The sequence below is a fragment of the Chaetodon auriga genome, chromosome 2 (assembly GCF_051107435.1).
Source record: "Chaetodon auriga isolate fChaAug3 chromosome 2, fChaAug3.hap1, whole genome shotgun sequence".
Lineage (NCBI taxonomy): Eukaryota > Metazoa > Chordata > Actinopteri > Chaetodontiformes > Chaetodontidae > Chaetodon > Chaetodon auriga.
Window position 1 is genome coordinate 28320690 of NC_135075.1, and position 27432 is coordinate 28348121.

General features: G+C 43.4%; 2 protein-coding genes and 1 pseudogene across 5 annotated transcripts in view; all 3 read left to right on the forward strand.

The window, feature by feature from the left end:
• Window positions 1-422: 422 nt before the first annotated feature.
• Window positions 423-4174, forward strand: LOC143329461 (rano class II histocompatibility antigen, A beta chain-like; annotated as a pseudogene).
• A 605-nt stretch (window positions 4175-4779) lies between these two features.
• On the forward strand, window positions 4780-6384 carry LOC143330573 (ciliary microtubule inner protein 1-like). The gene is made up of 4 exons (XM_076747252.1): window positions 4780-4838; window positions 5799-5880; window positions 6040-6138; window positions 6229-6384. Exons 1-4 carry the CDS (start codon window positions 4780-4782, stop codon window positions 6382-6384), a joined length of 396 nt encoding a protein of 131 aa, XP_076603367.1.
• A 1990-nt stretch (window positions 6385-8374) lies between these two features.
• mtss1 (MTSS I-BAR domain containing 1) overlaps window positions 8375-27432 on the forward strand; it is a 53380-nt gene continuing 34322 nt past the window's right edge. For 2 of the 4 annotated variants that reach the window (XM_076745224.1, XM_076745232.1), the window contains exon 1: window positions 13835-14624. In XM_076745224.1, coding sequence (XP_076601339.1) covers window positions 14553-14624 — 72 coding nt within the window. In that variant the 5' untranslated portion in view covers window positions 13835-14552. Of the gene's footprint in view, window positions 10249-13832; window positions 14625-27432 lie in introns of those variants that run through there. The other 2 variants (XM_076745208.1, XM_076745216.1) reach the window with 2 other exon arrangements.

The window sequence follows — 27432 nt, forward strand, 5'->3', positions numbered from 1 at the left end:
CTCCTCGAAGACCTTTATGTGATAACGAGGAGGAATGCAGACGGTTTTAACAAAGCACAGAGCAACGAGAAAACAGAAGGAGCAAAACTAAACCTCAGAATCAGCTTTAGTGCCCAAGTATGTGCACACGAGAGAAGTGTATATATCTAAAAATCAGCAACAACATTAATAAAAGTCATACACTTGTAAGAGGAATAATGTAAGTGATAGAAAAAGAAGAGACAGATGAAAATAAAAGGCAGTAAAGATGAAAACTATCCAAATAAGAGCAAGAGAAGTCACATCCTGCAGGATTTGCATGTTTGACAGTGAACAAAAAAAAAAATTTGGACCGAGGACTTTAATATTAGAAGTTCATCTGTTTTGTAATGTTCCTACATGAACATGAAGAGCAGATAAATGTGCTGCTTGTGGGTCGTATCATGTTCATGGAGGCTGGTGAGACTCTGAGGAGCAGGAAGGCAGGAAGTTCCTCCTCAGAATCCAGTGAAGTCCTGACGATGAAGAGACACAAAGATCAGAATGAACAGGTTGGTACCACTGTTGGACAGCGCGGCAGTGACACCCAGTGGACTAAAACAGGAGTGACACATTGAGGAGAACCTGCAGCTCCGTAGTGGATGGATGATTATTCTGTTGGATGAATGGAGTTTCAGCCATTTATAGAATCTTTGGCAGCTAATTAGTCGATTGGTCCAATATGTTTACTTGTTTCTCTCAGAAACTTATTCAGCGTTGCCTAAATGTTCCTAATTTGAACTTTGTGATTATTAATCAATATTTGTTTACAGCTGTGTAATTGTTGGTTTAACATGTTTTCACCTAAACATTTAGCATTTTTCTACCTCTTCTTCTTCCCTTTTCTAGTTTTCTATCCACGTAGAACTACTGAGAGTTTTCATTAAAGATTCATTTAAAACTGATGAACAGTTTGGTGAAAACCGCTTCAGCTGATCTTCAGTTTAGTGTCATGTTTGAGGAAGAAAACCAGTAAATAGCCTGTTCATAGCTAAGGGGCTACATGTTCCTTTTTTGGGTGTTTCTGCAAAAGAAATTACTACAACAGTTGTGGATAAGCTGTTCCTGATGTGGACTGATTGTCTGATAAGATCTTCCCACAGAAAAGGCCAATTATCTGTTACAAATTACATGAACTCCGTTTCCCATTGAAAAATCCAGAATGTAAATGCTGTTTTGTCTCAAAAGCGTGACTGCTGGACACAACATGTCTCCTTCTTCATTCAAACATCCCGTCTCAGTCTCAGCATATGTCAGTTTCCAGCTCACATGTTTCTTTCCACCTCTGCAGACTATTATCATCTTTGCTAACACGGCACATTACATGTCAATACGCTGAAACACTGTTGGAAGCTTTGTCAGCAGCTGCTTTCCCTCTGGTTGTTTTCTTTGGCACATCGGTGTTTCTGTCTCTTTTAGTCTGATTTTACTTGTTTTGAACAGTCTAGCAACTCGCTGCTAATTTTGGCTGCCTTCCCAGTGCTTCAAGGACAAATATGTGAGTAACAAAGAACATATTCAGGTACATTGCACAGAGAGAACCCAGGCAGCAACCTCCAGGGCTGAAAAACAAAGCCAGCGCAGAGGAGCTAACTCAAATATTAGACTATGATTATTCTGGATTCTGCTGTTTTTGCAGCAGATGTTGAGGCTGTAGTGTCTAATAATGGCTGCAGCGCCCGTGTGACTGTTCCTGTACACCATCACACTGGCCCATCAATGGAAAGTATGGTGTTAGTGATGGACGAGATGGTGGAGAGACTGAAGCATCACATCACCAACACACAGGAGGAGGAGGAGGAGGAGGAGGAGGAGGAGGAAGCAGCTGATGCTCTTCATGTTGATCCTGCAGAGACAGACAGACAGACAGATGGTTTAGAGATCAATGACACCCTGAAAACACCTGGACCTGGTCTGGACAGAATTTGTAATATAACCATGAAATGTCAGATAATCAGCTCAGTATTCTGAGGAACAGCAGGGTTAACACAGGTCTATTTAACCTCATGTTCATTTCATGCCACTGATCCGACCTATCAAATTTCAGTCTTTCTTTCTTCTGGAATCAGCTGACGCTGCCCTCAGCGGCTTATGGTGACCTGACAGCACTGAGCTTCATCTTCTAGGTGTCTCATTAAAGACACATCTGGTTATACAAACACCTGAAAATATTCAGATTATATACACAAAGATCAGGCACTTTCTCACACACACCCTTGTTTTCCTGCTTGTGTAAGAAACTTTAAGTTGAGGATGATGAAGGTTTGGTTGTCCAGGTTTCCATCAGAGCTCATCCAGCAGGGGGCGCTGCCAAACTCTTTCCTGTGTCTGAGGAGCTGCTTCACGCTCAGAGCCTCAATCTTCTCCTTCATCATCTGACTTGTCTGCTCCTCTTCCTCCCTCAGAGCACTGATCCTGGCCTCCTCTTCCTCTTGTAGGAGCTGATGAAGCTTCTTAAACCAGATTAGCACCAGATTTTGTCACACAGGCTAGTTTTTATCTGCAGTACCTGGTAAGTTAGATTTGCATATTGGCGTTCCCTCCTGTCACTGCCCTCCATCTGCACAGGTTGTGGATTCGGTTTGTAAACTCATTTTTTCATCTCTTCTCAACTTCTCTATATGTTTTGGTTGAATTAGAGAATGTGTGGAGCGTTGTCAGGACGTCTCTTTTAAACTGAATAAACTTTATTGCAACTGTTGTAAAGTTGTTGTAACAAGTGCAGAATCAGCTTGGTATTGTTGTTGTTGTTGTTGTTGTTGTTGTTGTTGTTGTTGTTGTTGTTGTTGTTGTCAGCTACCTTTCAGCTAGTTATTCACGCCATGGACACACCCATAGCAACACAGGTGCTGGCTGATTAGCTTTGAGCAGGTAACAATCTGGATGGTGCTTTTCCTTTTAAGGTCAGGAAACAGTCATGGAGGAAACAGTCTCCATTTTTATCTGAAAACTGTTCATTTTGTTTCCTCATTGGTGTTTGGTTTCCCTCCTCTGTGAAGTCAGACAGGAATCAATCGTGAGCTGCAGTGGCTGATAATCAACAGCAATCTGGTCATGTTTAACAGGTATGTTATTTACCATTTTCATGCATCAGGAATTTCTGATTTCTGTACAAAAACATATTCAGCAGTCACTGAAATATTTCAGTCTGAACCAAATTGGTGGACCAACCGACAATGTCACAAAGGGCTGCAGGTGAATGGCACCTGTGGAAGGACCGAGACGCCGACAGAGGAGGCAGCAGGATGACTTCAGTGGTTTATTGATGAAATAGCTCACATGCAACATGCAGCATAAGATGCAACATACCATGGACCTACTGTATGTGCACATATCCAAACAACCATATTTACTATTTGATAAAAGTAAAAATCCTTCACCTTCTTGACCTTCCAGACTGTGCTTCCGATGGATACTTCGTGTCCGTTGACTTCGTGGTGCACTGTGCACTCCAGAGACCTGACGCAGGTGGAGTATCTGGTGGATTGGTTCTTCAACAAAGAGTTTATGATGCAGTACAACAGCACGGTCGGGCTGTGGACGGGCTTCACTCCAGTCGGATTAATCACCGCGTCTCGTAAGAATGCAAACAAGGAAGACCTTCATCAGAGAAAAGTGCTGTGTGTCAATAACGTTGGTTTATTATTCAGTGTAATTGGGTGAGAATTCAAACACTGGACACATGATGTCTATTCTGTGTTCTACGTACAGAGCTGTAGTTAGCCTAGCTTAGCATTAAGACTGGAAGGACTGTTCAAAACCTCTTCACCCTCTGATTTCAGCCCAACCCAACGTCACTCTTGTTCAGATCACCAGCTCCAGTCATGACACCCTGCTGGTGTGCAGCGCTTTTGACTTCTACCCCAAATACATCAGGGTGACGTGGCACCTGAACAGGCAGGAAGTGACTGCGGGCGGGACCTTCAGCGACGTGATGACAAGCAGAGACTGGACCTATCAGGTGCACTCTTTCCTGAAGTACACACCTGAGTGACGGGACACGGTCAGCTGTGTGGTGGAGCACACCAGCCTCAGGGAACCCAAGACATATGACTGGGGTGAGGATGGAGTGCCTGGTGACAGCGCCCCCCTGTGGATCATTGCTGCCTTACGACATCCAAACAAAGCTAAAACAAAGACCAAGAGTGTGTCGTAACACTAGCAGCTCCGAGGCTGTCCGTTGAAGACAAAACCGTGTTTTTAGCTAAGCAACATGCTAACATTCTGGTAACGTTTACCGTCTCTTCATCTCAGTTTTAGTGTGTTTGCTAACTGATTAGCACTAAACGCTATAACTGAAGCTTGTGGGATTCTAATTAGTTTTGCAAGTAAACAAAATCAGCAGTTCATAAGTTTATTTTTACAAAGATGATGATGCTAGATAAAGAATTAGGACACTGGGAATCAACACGGAACCATGCATATACAACATTTGTACGTAATTTGGGGTGTGTCCATTTAGAAGATTTATAGTATAAAACCTGCTGGTGGGGTTGTTGACATAGCTGCTAACGCTAACACGTCTGAACTCCCAGTGGCCCTGCAGTGGTTCCATCCCATGTCGCCATGGTTACACACAAAGCTCAGAGAGAAGAGCTACATGTGTCAGGGAACTCGGTCTCCATGACGGCGGTAAACAGGTCTGTCAGTGTGACTTACACACAGGTGAAACATTAGCCGGACAGAGAGAAAGAAGCCACACGCACTGACGTGCACGCACACACACACGCATGCTCACACGCTCAGGACAGGTCAGGACAGATGGCGACTTCACAGCGAACATCTGAACCAGTCAACCCTGTGCATCAGGATGAAATCTGGTAAACTGCTGCTTTTTTCAGTGTTCTGTATCATTTGTGTTTTATTTCAGACTTCGTGAAGACGCCTCAGTGAGATGCTCTTACTTATTATTTCTGAGCGATCACTATCGTGCCAGCAGGATGTTTAAGATGCCTTGACAGTGAAAATGCTCTGATGTGTTTCCTTGTTTAAAAATATACAAGATGTGCAACACATCATGTGATTATTGAGTCTTCCTGTATGCTTGTTGTGGAGAGTATTAGCATTATTACTATTACTGCTTTCACTGGTAGTACTACTATAATCATCATTATTCTTATTATTTTCACATACTCTCTCCTTTTGTTCCTTTTCTTTTCTTCTTAAGCTCCACCTGAAGCGCACTGTGTTTCCCGTTCCTTGTTTTAATAAGTTGATTTTGTGGAGGAATGAGGAAGAGATAAAAATCACATGATACAATAAGAAAAGCTTCATGTGAAAATTGACTTACAGGCTATGCAGTACTAATGAGAAACATTTCTTAGTACAAAATGAAACATATCCTGTTTCAGTGTCAAAGGGATCTCCTTAATCTGGGAAAATTTCCACATCATAATGAGAAACAGCATGTTTTCACTGTCATGGCTGCTCTGCTGAAGGGGCGGATCGCATGTTTTCCACTTCTTGCTGATATTGACGTCTTCTCTGCATATTCTCCACAAATTTGAAGACCGCCTCATTTTACCAACTTTAAAACATTTATTATTTTGTTAGTTCAGCAGCTGTAGCTCCCATGAGTCTTGCTGGAGTTGGACCTTCAGCTTTCTATGGATTTACATGGAGGTTAGAAGATAAGGAGCCGTTTGCTGTTTGTCAGCGGTAGAAAAACAAACAGAGCTGAGAGTCACAAGAACTGGGTGTCACATGTGATACAAAACTTAAACTTACAGTGTGTGTGTGTGTGTGTGTGTGTGTGTGTGCGTGTGCGTGTGCGTGTGTAGGAAAGCACATGTCAAAGCTGAGAAGGATTCCGCTAAAGCCTGGCCCAAGAAGTGGGGCTTCCTGACCGAGGTCTACAAGGAGGTAAACATGCAAACACACTGCCCTCTGCTGTTGGAAAGTATCACAGCAGGACACCAGTTAGCAATGAGGAAACTGTCCTCAGAAGAAGAGACGTGGATTTTGTTTTGAGACTTTCACAGAAATATGATCACACCACTCTGTCTGCTTTGCATGTTTCAGTATGAGAGAGAGAGTAAGAAGCTGAAGGAGAAGGTCAAAGTGAAGCTTCCCCATCACCTGTCAGCACGACCTCCAACCCCTCCAGAAAAACACATCCACGTATGACATCTATCTATCTATCTATCTATCTATCTATCTATCTATCTATCTATCTATCACACAGATGTTCATACTGTTTCTTTCCTCCAGGTTAGCCCCTCTCCTCCAGTTCCTCGGACAACTCAGGGCTTCATTGGCTGGCGGTCAGCTCACCCACATCTTCAGCTGGAAAAGCACAGCACGATGCATCATGGGAGGCGTAGTTTTGTGAAGGAGCTGGGCTGGCCTCTCGATGCTTGCAGCTGACTGTTTTAATGCAGTGTTAAATAAAGACAAAAATGAAATCAATCGTGAGATTAGAGAGGCTGATTTCAAAAGTTTGTTTGTGTCTCAAGAGTTCAGATGTTGGATGAGTGTTCTGAAAATGTTCAGAAAGGTTGGAGGCAGCTCCCTCCATCAGTGGAGCACCATTCCAGTAACGTCCAGTAAATGCTATTTTCTATTTGCTCTGTGTGGCCTGCAATGCCAACAGAGAGCAACACCCATCTGAAACATGTTGGAGGTATGTTCTGATGTAATCCTGCTCTTTCTTTGAGTTTATTCCCACTTGTTTCTCATTTATCAGTTTGTAACATTTCAATGCAGTTTTGTCTTTAGTCTCACCAGATTCTCCTTCTTTTGTCCATCAGGGAATGATCACAATTTCTGCATAAGCGTTTTGTCATTTGTGATATTTGAGCATGTTTTTGGTTCGTGGGAGGAAGCCGGATTGCCCGGAGAGAACCCACGCATGCACGGGAAGAACTGGGCCCCCCTCCTCTCAACCACACTTGGCACAGTCCACTGCCACCCCTCTCTACAAATGAGAATGGACTCCTCCGCCTCGGTTTCACAGCTTGAGACGGGAAGTGGAGCCGGAGCAGAACGGAAGTGTAGGAAGGAAACGAAACACGGGGGGTAAGCGTTAGCATGCAAATAATTCGTGAAACATGTTGAACTATAAAATGTCCCCGCCTCCTTATTTAATGTTTTGAACGAATTCAATTATGTGTAAATGGTTACGTCTTATGTCATCAACGCCGCCGGGAATGTCAAACAACGCCAGTGCCGGTAGGCCTGTCAGTACGGCTGGAAACACCGCACAGAGACAGACCACACTGAAAAATGAAGGAATCAAAACAGTAACACTGAATTAAATGGCGTCTCTTAGTGGTGCCCAGACAGTTAGTACATGTAATGTTTGACCATATTACCGTAGGGCACCGGGCATCCCCGTGACATGACCGAGTGCTCCTCTTTAACATACTGCAAAACACCAATATAACAAAACATACGGCTTCTGTGGCTTTTGTTTGCCGAAAGACTGAACGAGAGCATTTGACCGAGACAAAGTTTGTCTCTTTTCGTTGCTAGAAATCAGTGACCCTCCGTTCGTATAAAGATAACGAGCTTTGTCACCTGGTAAGATTTTCATCCAGGTCCTTGTCCAGCATTTAGTTGAGTTTTCATGAATTCATCCCAGGTATTTTATTGCAGTTTATTTATTTGACACATCTTTTTTGTATGTCTGTTTATATGCATTTTGATCACATACTGTCTCACTCTTTTGGATGTCTGTGTAATAAGTTAAATGTGAGAAAATCTGATTTCTTTGTCATTTCCGCAGCTCTCGGCTGCCACCCCCCCTCCCTCCCTTGTCGCAGTTGCGAGGCACTTAAATGTGGCTGCGTGCACGCGCCCCCAGTGTCTGTGCTGCGACACCTACCCTCCCCAACTCCCCCCACCCTTCCCACATGTGCAAGTCCTTGAGATTTTGTTGTAATGTCTTACTATGTTGCTTATGTGCCGAGGTGTTTTTTTCCTAATCCCACACTGTGCCCCCCCCCCACAGGAGCTTAGTTTGGGAGTTGCTTTTTTTACCCTCTTCTTCCCTCTTGTTTTTCCTCTTTCACATCTAAGTAAACGGGGCGCTCTCCATGTGTGCGACCCACAGTTCTCCCACTCCTGTCCTCCCCTGTTATGTGTCACTGTCTTTTTTTGTGTTTCTTGGACGGGATGTAACTGAAATGGAATTTCTCCTTCGGGAGACTAATAAAGGCATCTGATTCTGATTCTGATTCTGATTCTGATTCTGATAACGGGGCCTTGAAAATAAATGAAAAGATGGATGATATATTTTCTTGTGTTTGTAGGATTTGCTTTTTTCAAAGTTTAAATAATTATGCATACATGGTTTATCATCGGCTAGAAATCTGGACTAGTTTCAGTTTATTTTTAAACAACCCACACATTTTAAACAAGGTTTACTGTCCGCTTGTTTGGATTAAAAGACTTCTTGGGATCCTCATGTTGATGTTGATGATCAGTAAATGTGAAAAGATTATCAATACCTTATTAGACTGGATTTAAAACGTGGTTATGTTGTGTTTGGATCTGCAGTCTTCAGTAAACATGACCAGATTCAGTCTGAGGCCACTTGAGTGACTGTTGTGGAGCTTAGGGGGATCAAACTGGGTTAACTGCATCATTGGCCCAAATCAAGCAGTTTCAGTTTCTGCTAGTTAATTTGGAAGCAGATGGAGTGATAGGAGGTGTGTTGTTTTACTTCTTGTTCTTCCCAGGGTCTCCGATGGATTAATCATTGCTTGACTCAGTTAATCAATATGTGGATCAAATAAGAGCTTGTTTATTGCAGATATTCACTGGTGTTTTCAGGGATTCAGTGAGGCTTTTCTAATGGGATACGAACTGACGCATTTCTGTGTAAATAACAGTAGAGGGCAGCATTACGGTTCGTAGCGCACAGCCTGCCGGAAATGTATTCGACGAAGAAGTCCACAGTCCTCCAAACCTCTCCGCTCGGCCTGCGCGTCAGGGGCCGTCGAGCTGCCGCTGTTTGTTAGCTAATGTGCTAGCTAGCAGCAACGCACGGAGTCAGCAGTGTGTGTTGTTGATGGTTGCTCTCAGCTGAGAATGAGCCCGAAACATGTCAGGTTTATTTGTTTTTACATATTCGTTCAAACACTGTGGCCAGCTCTTAAAAATACGCTCATTTGCGTCACTTTGATATCTAACGTTAGCTGCATTGTTTATATTAGGCCGGCGGTGTTCGCTAGCTAGCCTCCGCTACGCGTAGTTCTCTGGTTTACAGAGAAGCGCGTTAATACCGAACTCCGCTCCAAGCTGGCCTTTTACCGTGGACTTGCTTATAACTTGCAAAACGTGCCGTAACGTCAGTACTTCTCTGATGTTGGGGAGGCTTTTCCAGCTCAGAGAGCCAGTGGGGGCGGCCCCTGCCTCCCTGATTAAAGATGCACTACATGTTCTGCCCGCTCACATTTATCCATTTCACCTGGTGCAATCTCTAAATTTCAAAAGTTGGATACTTCTCTTTGTACAATAACACTATGTATTATCCATATTGGCAACCGTCTACTGTGCTATTATAAACTGTATATATTGCGCATATACATAGACCCAGTATTTCCCAGGTGCAGTAGTATTTTATTCGGGTGCAATAGTACTCTCAGTACTTTTTTTATGGCAGTAGATTTCTTTGGCATTCACTTTTTTTTTAATAACCTGTACAAATGTATATAGACATGGTTGTTTTTTCTATCCTGTATTTTTGTGAACTTTTATATTTTTATTTTTTTGACCTCTTATGCCACTGTACCTGCTTTTTTGTAACCTGCTTGCTGTAACGACTAAATTTCCCCGGTGTGGGATCAATAAAGTTCTATCTATCTGTCTAACTTGAATCACAAAGTGTGATGACATCACCCACCTTACTGGACCAAAGGTTTAAAGAACTGGGTTTCTTAAGTCAGGGGAGACTTCACGAGGCTGTTACAAGGCTGAATTATGGATGTACCAACATTATCAGGAACTCTGCAGTAAATTCTGCTGGTGGCAAAACCCAGCTCAGGTAGCAGCCTCTTCAGCAACAGCATCAACATCAACAACATCCATGAACAACAGGAAGTAGTCTGTTTCTTCTGTCAAAATTAACATTACTTGGTAGTAATGTGAGCCTTTGTTAATGTTTTTTTCTTTTAATGTTTATTAGATGACCTTTGGCATCTGCTGGACACAGCGGTGGATCAGAGTAGAAGAAGCTCAAGTGCCGCAGCAGATGCCACAGTGGAAGAGGATCATTATTTAGCAGAGGTGAACCTGACCAGAACAGAAAATCCCCTTGTCTGCTGGAGTAGACAGAAACACCAACATCCCCACCTTTACCAGCTGGCTCTCGTGTTCCTTGTTGTCCTGCATCTTCTGTTCCATGTGAAAGGGTATTTTCTAAGGCTGGAGAGATTGTTTCTATGAAGAGGAACCGTCTGAGCCCCAGCACCGTTAAAAAACTTCTGTTTCTAAACAAAAAAAAAAAAAAAAACCCTGAAACAATGAGCATTCTCATCCTCCTGTGTAACATTCCCAGTCCCACATCCCTGCACTAAGCACAAAAACACAGTTTTACTTGTGGTGTTCATACAGGCATCTGTAATCAAAAAATTATTTTACAAATGAGCATAAACATGGGCGCGTGAGAGAACTGTAACAAGGATTAATGTTTTATTATATACAACCACAGACAAAGTGTCCACTCAGGTGATGAGCAAAATTTGTTTTATTTCTTCGCACAGCAGGTGTCACTAGTGAGAACTGAATAAAGCTTCGGGTAGTGAACCTAAATATAATTAGTTCTCAATTAACACACCGATACATCACAGGTTCAATTCAATATAACGATTATTACATCATCATAAACGTGTAACAAAACGTAATAAACTACAATGACCCTATGATCCGTTAGATGCATTAAAGAATACATACATACATACATTAATCAATTCGGACCCCCCTTCTCTCAACCACACTTGGCACAGTCCACTGCCACCTCTCTCTACTGAGGATGAACTCCTCCGCCTCCGTTTCACAAGCTGGGACTGGAGGCCGACGGAACGGAATGAAGCGTAGAAAGGAGACAAATATACGAGGGCTAAGCTTTAAAGCTGCAGTAGGTAACTTGTATAAAAGTACTTTTTTGTCATATTTGCTAAAACTCCCTATGTCCAGACAGCAGTACATGAAACACGTAATCTGTGAAAAAAAGAAAGTAAAAAACGGCTCCATTAGTCCCACCTACTGCTCCTATTGCGATTTGCAAGAATCCAGCGGGCCCGACACAAAGCGACCAATCAGAGCCAGAGGAGCGTCTAAGGGCGTGTCTGACATCTGTCAATCACTACTCACACACGCTGGAACCGCCCCCTCCCTCCACTCATGCCACCGGCTGCCGCCCAGTCAAACAGCTCTGTGAGCAGCGTCAGGAGGTTAGTGAAAGCTATGGAGGAGCAACAGACACCCGCAAAGCAGAAACTGCCCAAACCGCCACTGCCAACAACAGCACATACGGCTAAGACAGCAAACAACCAGTAACACTCCGCAGTGTGAACGGTATGTCAGACTGTGATATAGCGGCTGGGCAGAGTTAGCTTGTTTCTGATGCTAAGGCTAACATTAAGGGAGCCGCGCAGACGCCACAGGGAGGAGGGGCTTGGAGGCAGGGCATGAGTGCAGTGGAGATTTCGGTCACATTAAAAACTACATAACTAAAACTTTAAAATACCTGGTACGTCGATCTATTTCATCATTGACTACCAGCCAACAAACTCGAGTGTTTGTTTACATCGTCAGTATTCAATGTAAATGTGATGGAAGTAGCTTCCTGAAAAACAAAAAAAGAGGTTCAAACAATGTTCACGCCTCTGTGATGACCAATCACTGTGATTCACACATGATGAGCAGCTGGAGATGCTGGTTTTTCGTAGCTGCTTGTCTTCTGTTAGAGAACAAATGTAATTTTCAAAAATCAGTTCTGTTGAAATGTGTCCATTGTAACATTTAAAAAAAAAAAAAAAAAAAATCTAAACTCAGCATTGTCAACCCCCAGCAGATTAGTTTGCTAGCACTTATGCTAGCCCGGCATCCCCCGTCAGTCATGTGACACGGGCTGTGCAGGTTGCAGGTTTCAGGTGTTAACCTGCATACCGATGAGCTCAGTTAGCTGAGGGAAATGAAACACAGACTGCTACAAGGTCAAGATAATCACAGCAAAAATATGCTCTAAAATTTCATTTTTTGTTTGTTTGTTTCAAATACAGAACCTATTGTTTTCTTGTGACCTTGCACCAAATGTTCGAGGGCCCCGACGTGTCCGCAGGCCTGATGTTGGGAACCATGGCTTGAAAGGTTTTTTTAGACGAATGTTTGTCAGATTTTCCGCTTTGATTTCAAGTTCTGTACCCCGCTTCTCTCTCTGCTGTTAGTCCGTACATCTGAATGTGCCTCTTTTACATTTCATGTCTTTTGTTTTACTGTTTGGTAAATAGTTTTAATGGCTAAAATCGGCAGTTAGTGAATAATTTGTTTTGATACTTATTTCTGTTGTCGCTTTTAGTAAAGCGACTGTCGAGTTTTCAGTAAAGTAACATTATATTCTTCCGTTTGGGAAAGATCTAACTTTTCTCCATGTAGCTCCGCCCTGCCGGCCCGTCGCGTCTTCGACACACAACAAACCTTCACCATACACAGACACGCGGCGGTATCAAGTAAGTCGAACTTAGCATCGACCGGAAATGTAGAGACATTCAAAATAAAAGGCGTTGTACAGAAAAACTCCTTGAAATTAGTTTTTAGTTTCACAGTCAGTCCGTCATGTACTCAAATGAGCGTGAACCAGTATTTCAAATGTTGTACTAAAACAAAAATGTACAATTATTTCAGTCAATAGAAAGTAAGCCCCTTAGATTTATTCGATTTGCACATAAACAGTGCAAGATTCACAAACCAAAACACATTTGAATGTGAATACAAAATAATAAACATTCATTTCAAAATCTTAGCGCTTCTCTCTAGTCAGGACATCACATTACTCTTCCGGTACAGCTGTACAGTAAATTCATTAACAGATTAGAGCTGCAGTGTGGTACACAAACTTCAAAGTTTTCACAGGCCTTATCTTCCTAACATGCTAGATTAGATTTTGAAATTAAAAAAAAAGACTGAATCTCATAGTGTGTGTGAGATCTGCACTTTGACTCGGAGGTCATATGATGATACGAAGTTTCACAAATAAAAGTTCTGCATTCAGACTTTTTTTTTTAAAGTAAAAGTACAAAATCTTAAGCAACAAAGTATACTTGTACCAGTACAAAAGTGCCTGTTATGCAGAATAACCCATTTCAGAATAATGTTATTGACTTATAAGTATTGACGTGTTCACTTTAATGCTGAAGCGCATAGAATTATGCTGTTATTTTTTTACTTTATGTTCTGCCAGGTTGCTTATGAATTTCATCAAGGGATCAACAAAGTCGTATCTATATCCATTAGAATATATATCATAATTTATTTGTTGATTACATTTTGAATTATTGGTTTGAACCTGTGACGTAATCAGTACCTCAAGGCGTCAAATAAATGTAGTGCAGTAAAAGTACAATAATTCTCTCTGAGCTGTGGTGCTGTAGAAGCATCATACAAGAGGAAATGAGCAGAACAATATACTATAAGTACCTGAAATTGCACTCAAGCGCAGTACTTGAGTAAATGGGCTTTAGTTACTTTCCACCACTGTTAAATGGCACTGAAAGGAGCTAGAGGTGTTTTGATTGGCGGATTAAAAGCTTTAATTTTGAAAGTCTTGGCAGGATGTGAAGTTCGTCATTTCGTCTGACTTGACTCGGTGTTAACGCAGACGCTCATTCACTTCAGGTTCGGACTCCTGTTGGAGTAAACGAAGGAAAACGGCTCGCGCTCTCGTCCAAACTCGCAGGAAAACAACGTGAAATCACTCGGATACACTTCGGGAAACAACGACTGAGGGATTCTCATCCGAGCTGGACATCCGATAAGAGCCGTATCGATTTATTTAGTCGAACTGATTGATCCCGCACGGTGTGTGTTTTCGTTGGGAAAGCCAAACACACACACAGTCACAGGTTGCTAGCGGAGTTAACGCTAACCTAGCTAGCCAAGTTAGCTAGCCGCGGTTAGCTGTGTTTTCCCTTCACCCGCTTCTTCAACCAGCGGGATAAACTTTTAAAAAAAAGCAGTCAGACATTTTCCAGACAGCCTGCTCTCTGATTCAGTCACGATGTGGTGTTTTTTGGGACGTTTATCGAGTTGGCCGGCCGGTAGCATCGGCTGACGAGCGTTGGTGTGTCGGTTTGTCTCGACCTGGATTTTACTCCTCTATGTGTTTTTTCTTCTTCTTCACGGTTGTTTTTGGCTGTTTCTGCTAAAGGTGGACTTTACCCTCTCTGGGTGTCGTAACTCTAAATTTAAAAGGCCTCCATTGATTCCTCTGTCGGAGTATATCTTGGCTGGAGGTTTTTTTTTTTCCTTTTGGGAGGTAAAAAGTTTGCGTGTTGGGAAGTTGAGGAGGATTTTTCCGAGCCTGTGGAAAAATGGATGCGGGTATAGAGAAGGAATGCAGCGCCTTGGGAGGGCTCTTCCAGCTCATCATGAACGACATGAAGGTAAAAAACAGTTAAATCCTCTTTTTAATCCCTGAAAATCACCTCAGCATGTTATTTTTTTAATCATGCTCCTTATATATTTAGCTTTTTATATTGAAAAGTAGCTGTTTCTCCTCATTCTTCCGGTTTTGTCTCATTCTTTCCACCTTATTTCTCCCCTTCTTTACCTTTTCTTACTGTATTTGCTTTATGTTTTAGCTTCTCCTGCAGAAATCACACACCGCACACACTGATACATGCAGGGCTTCCATGTTTAAATGATAAATAAAGTAAATGAACTTGAACAGGTTTAATGTTAGAAGTGCAGGTCTGAGTCCATTCATTCTAAATGGAGATTTTCCTGCATCTCTTCACTCGTTTCCTCTGCCTCAGATCTGATATCCATGTTTACATTTCTCCCTTTTATTGTGGCTTTCATTGCTTTACACTTCTCAGACTTGCCAAAGTGGCGATGAGCCTAAAATAATTCTTGAATGCAGTGAAAAGTAGGTGAAATCCAAAGTAAGGAGTCCCAGGGATGAGCCGGTAAGCCGGAGGTGCTCATAAAACCTCGAAATATAGGTTATTATGGGCTGGATTTAGAAGGAGTGGATTGGAGTGTGCTGATGTTGATTGGGTAATGAATGAGCTGAGGTTAAAACTGGAAGTGGGCCATCTGAGAGGGTAACGGAGCTGGATGGGGGTGGATTTTACCAGCTGTGTGCTCTTTGATGTTTGTTAAGCAGGCTGCCCTTTGCTGCCTGTCTGTCTGTCTGTCTGTCTGTCTGTCTGTCTGTCTATCTGTCTCACTGCCCTCAGATGTTCATCGTTAGCAGCCTCTGTTTTCCACTCAGCTCTGTGTTTATGACCTGCTGGTTTCTTCAGGATAGAACAGACGCCACTCAGTGAATATTTGTTCCGTACTAAACGTCATTATTTAGTCATGTGACAGAGGTCCCACTGGCTTCTGTTGGTGGGTTTTCCAGTTAAAGACAGACCCCTGAGTGCTGATGCTGCTCAACCATAATCAACCAGCTGAAATCACACAAATACACCTAATAAAGAGAATCTGCCCAATAAAACAGGTCATTTATAAATATAAAAAGTGCAAACAAAAGTCTAAAAATGTCATCTTAAAGGGACAAACTCCCTGACTTTGCTGTAATGTGCACAGATTTTGGATTGTGTGTCTCTAAAGGGTACGACAACAAATCCAAAGTGTTTGTTTATGTCGTCAATATATGATGTAAACAGCCTCTGTTTCGACCAGTTTTAAGGTTTCAACAGATATTTTAGCATCTGCATCGATTTAGAGCAACAAGAAATCACAGCCTACCCTCGCCACACGTCAGTTCACGTTCGAGTTGATCAGCCTTTCCATTATTTTCATGAGTAATTGATTGGCTTTTTACTCTATAGACATCAAATGAATATTGAGAACTACTCATCACAGTTTCCCAGAGCCAGAAGTGACGCCCCAAACCCACTTAACTCTCATAAATCACAAACAAAAGCAGCAAATCCTTACGTTTAAGAAGCTGGAACCAGCAAATGTTTGCTTGAAAAATGACTGAAAATATTAACGGATTATCATTATAATGGTGTCTAATTTTCTGTCGATCAGTAGTTGATGGACTAACTGTTGCAGCTCTAATTTATTGCTTAGTTTTGTATTTGCTGTCAGTGTTTTTTTGCTTTTGACAGCTGTATGTTTCAGCTAAACATCTCAGAGCTTCATTTATCTTGGTCACAATTCTTCAAAACCCAAATTTTAAGGGATCCAACAAAATATTTGCTGGCATTGGTGGTTCATTGATTAGATGATGACAGCTCTGCATCTATTTTAATAATTGATTAATCAGGATTTCGAAGCAAAAACCTTCAAACTGAAGACCTGCAGCTTTTCTCAGGCTTTCATTCTAATAAACTGAATATTTTTGGATCATGGGCGAACAAAGAAGACCATTTTAAGACATCGTTTTGGGCTCTGTGAAACGACGATGCTCATTTTCCACTATTTTCTGATGTTTCACATAACAAGTGGTTGATTAACTACTATAAATAATCAGCTGACTAATCAATAAGGAAAATAATCATTAGTTGCAGCCTTGGTTGACAATCAAAAAGCAAATATTGTTAAGTTTATTGTTATCAGCTTTAATTGGACAGTAGAAACATCAATATGGGTGTTTGCCTGTAGTGAGTGCTCATTGACTCTCTGTTTAAGCTGAACTCTGTTCAGATAACACCACAGTACTAACTCAGCGTATGTGAAGCTGCTGCTGTGTTATACTACAGGTATACTACAGGCACTTCTTATATTAATCTTTACTTATCTTTACTGATGCTGCTGTATTCTGAAATTTCCCCTCGCGGGACAAATAAAGGAATATTGATTGATTAAACTCTGATTTTATTGTTTAACACAAACAAGAACAAGAAGTCTGATTCACAGACCATGTTAAAAAAAAACTCACACTGCAGAGCTTCAAGCTGGAAACCATCAGACGAAACGTTCAGCCGCAACACTGGTCGCATTAGAAGACCCAAAACAACCATGAAGGACCAATAATCCAGCCGCCGATGGTGCGTCATCAGAGTCGAGGCATCTGACGTGAAGTGAGATGATCGAAAAGTCCTCCACGAGCAAAGCGACCCGTGAATACGAGAGGCGGCGCTGAGATGTTAGATGGGACAATGTTACACCTACAGCAGGTGATGGAGGCACAGAGGGTGATGGTGGGCAGCGACCTGAAGGCCCGCCACCCTTTGTGGAAATGACTCATCAGACCACAGGTGGTGGTTCAGCACAGGTATATTGTGTAAAGGTGGATCTTCAGGTGACTCGCTGAACTCTGCTGAGTGCTTTTTAAAGATGTCTTGTTTTTCAACCGCCAACGCCACGTTTTCAGCCCGCTACCCACGAGTTTTACGACAGGAAGCGACGGGATGTTCACTCTGCTGTCGTGACTGACTGCGCCTCACCTGAAAGGTTAGATCTCCACAAGATGTAGGATTTGAGGAAGATGAGGTGGTTTGTCGTTTCAGGCCGAGTTAGAACATTTTGGATGTAACGTGACGGAACTTGCAGACATCCTGCAGTGAGAACAGCGAGTGCATGAGTCACCTCTGCTGTCAGATAACAGGGAGCAGAGATGGTTATGGTGTGTGTGTGTGTGTGTGTGTGTGTGTGCATGCATGTGTGCGTGATTGTGATTCAGAGATTGTGGTATCATATCTTGATATCATACTAACATGGCAAAGAACCAAGGAGGGCACTCCTGCCATCTGCCCCACACACACACACACACACACACACCCAGAAGTCATGTCTAATTAAAGAGAGAGTGGCTGTTCGGATAAATCTCTCCTCGGGGCATCGTAACACGCCTCACGCTCTGATCGCTCAGCAGACGTGACGGCGCTGAGGCTCACTGCAGATCACAGGTCACTTTGTGATTTAACCAGCAGCTGTTTAAAGTTTGAAGCTGGCGATTTTAGGACTGTTGTGACATGATTTTCCACAAGATAACTGATCCGAAACACTCGGACTAAAGAGGGAAACATGTCGAAGCACCAAGCCTGCAGGGACGAGTATGAGCTGAGCGATGCTGTCAGGGCTGCCGGCCAGATGACATCATTATATCCCACGTGCCTAACTGAAAAATGCTCCACTCATAACTACAAACATGAAAATAACAATGATCTTTATTCGTACAGCGCCTTTCTTAACAAGGTTAGAAACAGTATTCTGAAACAGGCCTGAACCCAACAGAATCTTTGAGACACTGGGCGAGAAAACGTTGTGCTTGTGAGGTCAAAAGGTGAAAACGGAGAGAAAACACTTCTGGTTTCGCCGGCGTGTTGTGAGCGTGGGCTCGCTCTGCGTTTGAAATCGAGTTACAACGACATGCGGAACAACACTGTCGAGAAGTTTATCTCATCTCATGCCTGTTCTGTCTGTTCTGAAGCTGAAACTGGTCGTCTGTGCTTGCGGCGCCGACAGGCCACGGCTTCATGGGATGAACCGCATTTCTTAAACACGTGCACCGTGACGGCCTTTCAAGTGGTCAGTCGTGTTTTAATCTTCAGTGTTCCTGTGTTATTGAAGATAAAAATCGATTAGATTGTCGATCACCCCGAAGAAGAGATGGTCATTTATGTCCCAGGCTTATTACTTCCTGCTCGGAGGAAAGTCGGCGTTCTGAAGCGGCTTCACGGGACCTTCGGGTTCTCGTGGAGAGAGACAGACAGCTTATTGATTTCTGTCCCAGCTATATCAGGAGAGACATTATGAGTCATCGACCTCCATCCCTGCTCTCACCTATCCCTCCATCCTCCTTCACTCTCGCTCTCTCAGCCTCGTGTTTCCTCCGTTTTCCATCTTCTCTTCTCTCTTTTCTCCTCAGTCGCTCCCCCCAGCTTATCTCTCCATCTGCTCCTTTCTTCTTCTTCCTCTTTTCATCCTGCCTCCCCTTCACCTCCCTCCGGCAGCTCCCCCCGATGCGATTCGCCGTTCACAAGGATTTGATTAGTGTTTGAGTATTAGATTTATTCTCCGTTAACTCGACTTTAAAGGAAAATGTCACTCAGAACAACATCGACCTCCTTAACTTGTCACTTGTAGTGTATGAATTGTGTGTGTGTGTGTGTGTGTGTGTGTGTGAGTGTGAGTGTGAGAGAGAGAGTGTGCACAGGAAAATACAAGCTTTTCTCACACAAGTTGTTTTGACCTGAGCAATTGCTGCACAATTACATCACACACACACACACACACACACACACACACACAGACACACACACACACACACACACACACAGACACACACACAAGAACACACCCTACAACTACAGGCCATAATGTGAAGTGGTGTCATCAAGGCTTCGTCACATCACTGATATGATACTTTATGGTTCCTGATAGTGTGTCTGTGTGTGTGTGTGTGTGTGTGTGTGTATGGGAGGAGGGAGCGTCTGATTACTGCTGACAGGAAAAGGGGCAGCCTCAGGTGCACATGGCTGTGGAGACACACACACACACACACACACACACACACACACACACATTGAATGCACACACTTTAGTGCAAAGCTGAACATCAAACAGACATGATGGAAACACACACATTGAGACACACGCGTGTGAAGGTATGTTGTTGTGGGTGTGAGCTGGAAGGAAGGATGAAGTATGAAAGGAAACACAGCTCAGAAGGAAGGACATGACAAGGAATGAAGGGAGCAGGAGGCAGAGGAGAGGAAAGAAGGAAATGATGGGGGAGGAGAGGAGCCATGCCTCCACCTCCTCAAATGAGAAACAAAAACTATGTTGCTTTCAGGTGCTCCTCAACTTGTCAGTCATCTCAAACTTTGTCACCAGGAAGTTTACCCTCAAACAGTGAAACAGACTGGGGTCATTTTCCAGCTTTACAGTACTGGTTTCACTGGTTTCTGTTTCACCTGAATACACGATGCGTCATAGAACATGTTAGAGAGGTCCTGAGCAGATCCTTTGGGTCACTCAGCTGATCCGTGATCCACGTGTGTTTGTGGATCCGTGTTGGTGGACTGACGCAGATCAAAACCTGATCTCTTCTCGTAAAGTGTGTGGATGTGTGGAGTCGTTCGGGCTCGACGTGTTTCATTTGTTCAGACAGACGGACGGATGGAAGAAACCCTCGATGTGTTATCGAGTGACCAAAGCTCGCGGATCGCAGGCTGTTGATTCCAGGACTGGATTATGGGATGCTGCTGACTGAGTAAACGCAGCTAAAGAACGCTGAATTTCTCTAAAGCACGTGAAGGAGCTTTTTAGAGCAGACGGATCCGTTCTGACGTGTTCGGTCTGGAAATCCAGACTCATTGCAGCCAGAGACTTGATGGAAAGTTTGGAAGGAGGGAAGGATGAACGAGAGTCAACAGGTGGAGAGAGATGGAGGCGATGAGGCGGCAAGCGTGGCTGCAGTTCAATAGAGGGTGTGGATTTATAACACGCATCGCTGCTGGGTGACGGAGCCACCTGCACACGGCAGGCACCAGGTTTTAGGACTGAGAGGGTTTTTTCAGGCGGAGCTTTTATGAGCAGATGTTTGAGGAATTTAAGAAGGAAATTTGAGCTTTTATCAGTGGAATTTTAAACGTTTGTAATGCAAATTTGATGCATCACTGTTCTACTTCAGAAAAGGCGGTTTTATCAGATACTGAAAACAACTTTTCATTCTGATTTGAAAGCTGATAATTTTATCACGCAGGCTTTGATTTGACCGATTTTAATGTGTTTTTTTTAATCTTGATCTAAGAATTACATTAATTGGAGACACTGATGTATAATCAGTAAGATATACACAGATAGTATGCTAAGAAACACACAAACCTCACATGGAGATCAGCTGTGCTTTACTTCCTGACATCAGAACAATGTCAGCACAACAGCCACGTCATCTGGACAATGGTCAATCAGCAGCGTTGATCATGCAGGATGTTCCCTGAACCGGTCGATGAGTACAGCTACCTTCAGCTCTAATAAAGGCCTGAAATGCTCCTGACGATGCTTGAAGTCGTAGCAGTAGAAAACCAATACGTGCAGACGCTTTCCTCTGCTGAAGCATTCTGCTCAGAACTCTCAAATAAGAGCCGTTTGCATTTGCCACAGTAGCCAGTTGTCCTTGAGCAAGGCACTAAGTCGCTACCACCTGACCTCTGACCCTGAAGCCAAACTCTGAGTAAAACTGGTGGAATCAGGACACGAGCATGTGGACTTTGCTCATTTATTTAGATTAAAATCATCCATTAAATGGTCTGTTTGTCTCAGTCAGACCCTCTAACCAATCCTAGAAGAAGCCATTCAAAAAGTGTAGCGTGAAGAGTTCAATGAGGTTTCCTGCGTCTGTGTTCCTGAATGGCCATCTCCGTCGTTTCCATGGTGATGTGTCCCTTTGCGTGTTTGGGTCATCATCGTACAGCTCCACAGAGTTTGGTCGTCTTTTGGCTGGTTTGCTTTGAGAAGCTGTGAGGAATTTGCTGGTGGTGCTTCATGTCTGTCATTCTGCTGCTAACCGGTCTGCCTGATGATGATGATGATGATGATGACGATGATGATGATGGAGAGACGTACAGATAGACAGACAAACATGCCTGAGTCAGTGTGACATCAGTCAACCTGTCTGCCAGAAGGCTGCTGCCGCTGTAGAGACGCAGAGGGAGGAAGGAGCAGAGAAACGAATGATTGAACTCTCTAAATCTTTCATTCCTTTACTCCTCGGCGTCACTCCAGGCTGCACGACTTCAGTTTTCACCACGAGATTTCAGTCTGGAAATCGGCTGATTGAGCCTGGCAGTCTGGGCAGCTGAGAGGTGACTATGTGCCTCTCAAATACACCAAGAGGGGCGCAGAACAACCCAGACGCCACAGTCTGCCTGCGCTCTGCGTTGAAGGAAAGGTTGTGAGTTATGTAAGAACTCAAAGACTTCACTGAACAAACCATTAACCTGATGTTGACAGACCCGACTTTCCCCTCTTTCTCTTTGAGTCAACCAGCATTGCTCAAACACGGCGTCAAACAAACCGTCGAGCTGCTGTTTGAACAGTCTCACCCTCTCTCGCCCCTTCTCTCTCCATGCGGCTTCAGCACAGTTGCTTTGATGTGGCGGCAGTTTGTCCAGGACGTTATTGCCACGGACAAAATGTCCAGTGACGTCTTCAGTTGTCACCAGTGGGCTTCGGGCTGAGAGCCACAGGGAAGTGAGAGATGGACTGACACTGTTTTTCGGTCTTTTCATGAGATTTATTGACAGTAAGAACAATGAAGAACTAGAAATCAACAAGCCGGTGAGATAAAGACATGGAGGAAAGCACATGCGTGTAACCTGAACATTGTTTCCTCTTAATGAAAACAAGGTAAAACAGAAGTGATAGTTGAAGGGTTGGTAGTTGACAGGTGATCCTCTGTTGTGTGCAGTCACGCTCAAACTGGTTTCAAAGGAATTTCCATCATCACATGCTTTCGGTAAATGCCACAGTGACGGAGTGAGTTATGATAAGTCATCCATCAGTGTTCCCATACATCACACTCCAGCCTCTTTCCCCTCCTGCAACCAAGCAGCCAGAGGTGGAAGACAAAATGTTTGATGGAAGTGGTTCATCTTCCTCTGGACTGTGGATATCTGTCTGTTCCCACCGGAGCAGCAGTAATGTTGGAAGCTGCATTAAGAGCTTTCTGTTTTTTGTTTTGGAAGCGATGGTTTACACAAGGACACTGCGAAGGAGATTTGTTTTGCTTCTAATGAGGAAGTGAACATTTAAACAGACCAGTGTTTGCAGTCCCGGCGTGTCCTTATCATGTGTTTGGCGTCCACACGGCGAACTATGCAGGAATAATGCTGCACATAATGTTTCTGTAGATCTGCTCAGAGGAAGGCGACACAGTTGACTGAGTTGAGCTGAGTTGAGCTGACACACACAAACACACACACCTCCCAAATCTGAACTACGCTTGTGCAGCCTCTCCTGTGAGACAAGCTGATTGGCTGATCTGGCGTGTTTCCTGAAAGTGAACTGTAAAACCAGTTCACTGGAAGCTGTGCTTAGAACCTGTTTACACTGATAAATACTTTGGCTCTCATTAATACCCCTACCTCTCAAAACTGTTACCGGATTATCTGCAAATTAGCAGTCAGTCATATACAAGCAGCACTTGGCAGTCAGTTGAATGCATGACTGCACATGCAGAAGTAAGACAGAGCTGCCGCGCACACGCCCAACCACATACCAAAAGTCACGAACATGTGTTTTTTAAACCTGAAGCACAGGCAGAGAGAGACATCACAGACGGAGAGGCAGGCTGGCCTTCGGTCAGTCCGCGGTCAGCTGACGTGCCAGCACACAGCGGCCATGTGTTTCTGAGGCAGCTTCAGCAGTTTGAATGGAGGCAGCTCACGTTCTCCCCAGTGCTAGCTCTCACTCCGCATGGGGTTCATCCCGTCATGCTACTCTGAACATTTCAGCCGCCACAGCGTGTGTGTGTGTGTGTGTGTGTGTGTTAACGTGGAGGTAGGCCTGGTAATGGTTTCTAATGACACTATTAGCATACTGTTAGCTACTGATTGTACATTGAATACTTTTGGATTTTGGTCAGACAAAACAAGCGGTTTGAAAGGTGATAGATATTTTTCACATTTGTCTTAGACAAAACAATATATTGATTAATTGAGAAAATAATCGGCCAGTAAATTGATAGCTGCAGCCACTCCGCTGATGTTAAACCTCCAACCACAGCTGTGTTACTGCTTCTTCATCCGACTGACTGACCGATTAAATGAGTGAATGGCCAGTTTGGTGGTTGACTAACTGAGTGACTCGGAAAGCTCTTTCTAGAGTCTTCCAGGACTCTAGAAAAGTCAACCTTGGCAGTGTTCTCACCGTCCAGAGATGTCACGCAAGTCTTTCCTCAGCTCCGTCTCTGTTCTCTCTGTCTGTCAGTAGAGCGAGTCAGGATTATCGTGGTAGGATTAAACGCTGGTGGCAGTTGACTACACACACACACACACACACACACACACACACACACACACAGACTATAAGTAACAGTATACCTGGTCATGCTGTCTGGTTGACTAAGCAGATAGGATAACAGCTCTGTGCGTCTTCTATACATGGAGAGCTCAGAGTCTGTGAATAGAGTTTACTGTGTCAGAGCTGGTGGAGCGTGGAGGCCTTTTTCCACCCGTCTTAAGAGTTTTAGGCTGCTACCCAAGCTGGTCCAGTTTATCAGATGCCTAAAACAAAGTTCCCAAGCCATCGCAGACTAAGAGCAACCAACTTTTTAGAAACTGGGAAATTAATTGTTTGATTCATGTTTGGTATTTTAACTCTTCAATTTATCAAACTTTGTCATATTCATATTCTGAGTTGTCCAATGGATTGACTAACCTTTTCATTGCTACAGGTAATTAATCATATTAGGTACAACCTGATTTTTTTAGGTTGATTTTGCTAAAGTCTGGTAACAAAATATTGGCATGTAGTCCTTTTTTAATACGTACCATGAACAAATATTTTCAGTTTAATCGCTGCTTGAGGGCCGGAGTGGTCGCTCAGACTAAAACCTCATTCATAATGTTATTCAGCCACGACCTTTGATGCATTATCTTGGACGTAGTCGGCTTTTTAGTTTTGCTGTCTCGAGGAGCCCTCTGGACACGGTGACCCTTGTGGATCCCAGGACTCTAATTTAGCAACCGCTGCTCTAAGCTCTCAGTATCAAGCTTCAGTTGACCCTGATAATCTGTCTGTCTGTGGTCTTTTCAGCCCAGTTGCTACAAAACCACTGCTGGAATATTTTGTCTGCGTCTGACTGTGACATTCCTGGCAGTCACAACAAATCCTGACAGAATTTAAGGTTTAGGCGAGAAGTGGCGAGGGAACGAGAGTGGCCCTCCAGGAGCCTCACACGCTGAAATACAAGCAGCAGACTGATTTTTCAGCGGAGCTTCTCGGTTTGCAGTGTTATGCTTTTGTCCAGAGTGACCTTCAGAGACTGATTGAGTAGAATAAACTTCATTTCTTAAGATAGCCGACGTTACATGAAGGAAGCTAAGAGTCAGAGCTGCAGTAGTCCTGTGAACAGTCTCTGGGGGAGTAATGGTACATAATGTTCACTGTTTGGTGTGTATCTTGGTTTTGGGGTCATGGTTTCGTATGTTTTGCAGGGAATACAAAAGTCTTGATCATTTATTTTTCTTAATTTCACCATCAAATGTTGACTCACTGGACGTTTTTCTTGCTGTGAAAATCAATGTTAGCATAAAATAAATGCCAGAAATGCTCATTGTACAGTTGTAGTTGAGTGTACTGGGAAATCATAACGTTGGCGTTGAAGAACATGGCGGACTTCACTGCTCCTGTTTGTTTTTGTGAACACCTGACTGGTGCTAATTTGACAGCTATTGTTTGATGACTGTACGGAGCAAAGACTGGATGTTCTGCTCTGAATGGTTGAGGGTGAACACGTGGACTGTCATACCCCGTGAACATACACTAAAGACTAAGCAGACAAAAATGTTCAGAAATGTAATAAAATGCAAGTGGGAGAGCACAAGAGGTACACGAGATTTGATTCCAGGCAGATTTACACACGAGACAATTTTCCATGCATGGATTTTCTGAAAGATTAATACGGCGAAAAACCCCTCGCATGAGATGAGCTTTTGGAAAGATTACTTCAATTCAAAGCACTCTATATTATCATGTCTAGATGATTTACTGCCTGAAATGTACCATCATTCACTCAATATCAGCGATTCAATAACCACTAATGATTTCAGAAACGTTGCTTTCCAAACAAACACTGTGAAATGAATTCTACGTTCAGTTGAGCCTAAATGTGCTTCATCTTGAGTTTTACTTTTTGTTCTGTTTTTCTCTAAATCCCAGCATAAATTTTGTTCCAGCCGCAACCTATTTTGTCTCCGTAGGGATCAGTAACATTTTTGGAGCACAGTCTGTTTCTGTTCATTTCCTTCATCTTCCATTTATTCCAGGTTCGCTCTTAGTTGTTCACCGGAGGCATTCAGCCGTTCACCTGCAGTATTTCATCGTGCAGTGTTAAGTCCCTGCAGCCAGTAAAGCTGTCAGCCCCATGCCGTGTGCTGGCCTGGCTAGCTGTGAAACAGAGGCTGGCTAACAGCTTTAGCGGTGTGGAGCTAAGAGGCTAATGGCGCGGCGTTAGGGGTTAAATCGGTATTATCCGCTCTCTGGTGCACCAGCAGAGGACAGACAGGGTGACTGGGTTCGGGAAAATAAGGAGAGAGAAAGCGGGATTCGGCCCTCTGTTCCAAGAGGGCTTTCCTGCATTTTAATTGAATAACCAGAACGCCTCACCAGCAGCTGCTGGTCACAGATGTAACCCAAGGTCAGAGCCTGCAGCACGAACCGGCCTTAGATTACATAATCAGTCAGCTGCTGTTACAAAATGCAGACATAGAAACAGTTTTTGCCCCACGAAGGAGTATTTTAATCTCAGCTCAAGAGAGAAATGAAGCTTTTCCCCTGATGTGGAGCTCTTTTTGATGCTGTGTTGGTGATGTCAAGCAAAACATATTAATATAGTTTGTTTCAGTTACATTTTATAGACCAGTTACTGCAATTTCAGCAAAGTAAAACGTGAGAAATTGTGATTTATTTGTCAAATGTCAGAAAAACTAATTTTATAAGCATTTTAGTGCTAATTTTTCAAGCAAAACTGTTGAACATTATTTAGTTCCAGCTTCTCAGTTGTGGTGATTTGCAGCTTATTTTTTTGAAAAAATTTGACTTTTGGAATTTCTGGCGTTTCCACTCTGGTGTTTTCTGAATTAAAATATGCATGAAAAAGTTGCATGTGAAGAAGTGAAGTTCAGGTTACTGTGGGTTCGACAGGATTTGGGGCTCAGCGGTGATAAAACCGAACGTTCAGCCCAGAAAAAGCTGCACTTTCATGGAGAATCCATCACAGCTGCGTGGCTGCGGCGACGGTTTGCTTGTGTTTGGCTCTGCCTTCTGTTTGTTTCTGTGTGTTCGCGGTCGGCCCCAGAGCCCCAGCCCCTGTCCTCATGTGGAACCCCGAGAAGCCAGAAATAGCACGAGTCAGTCAGCTGTTGATGGGTTTAACGGCGTTCAGAGTAACTCAGAATGAAAACCGTGGAAGGAATCTTCATTCAGTGATGATGAAGAACTATTTACAGACAGTTTGTCCACAGAAAACGAGTGGACAACTGAGTTGACCAGCTGTGTGCCAGTAACACCGACCTTTGACCCCCGAGGCTAATCTTTCCTAACAGACCTCATTAAACTGCT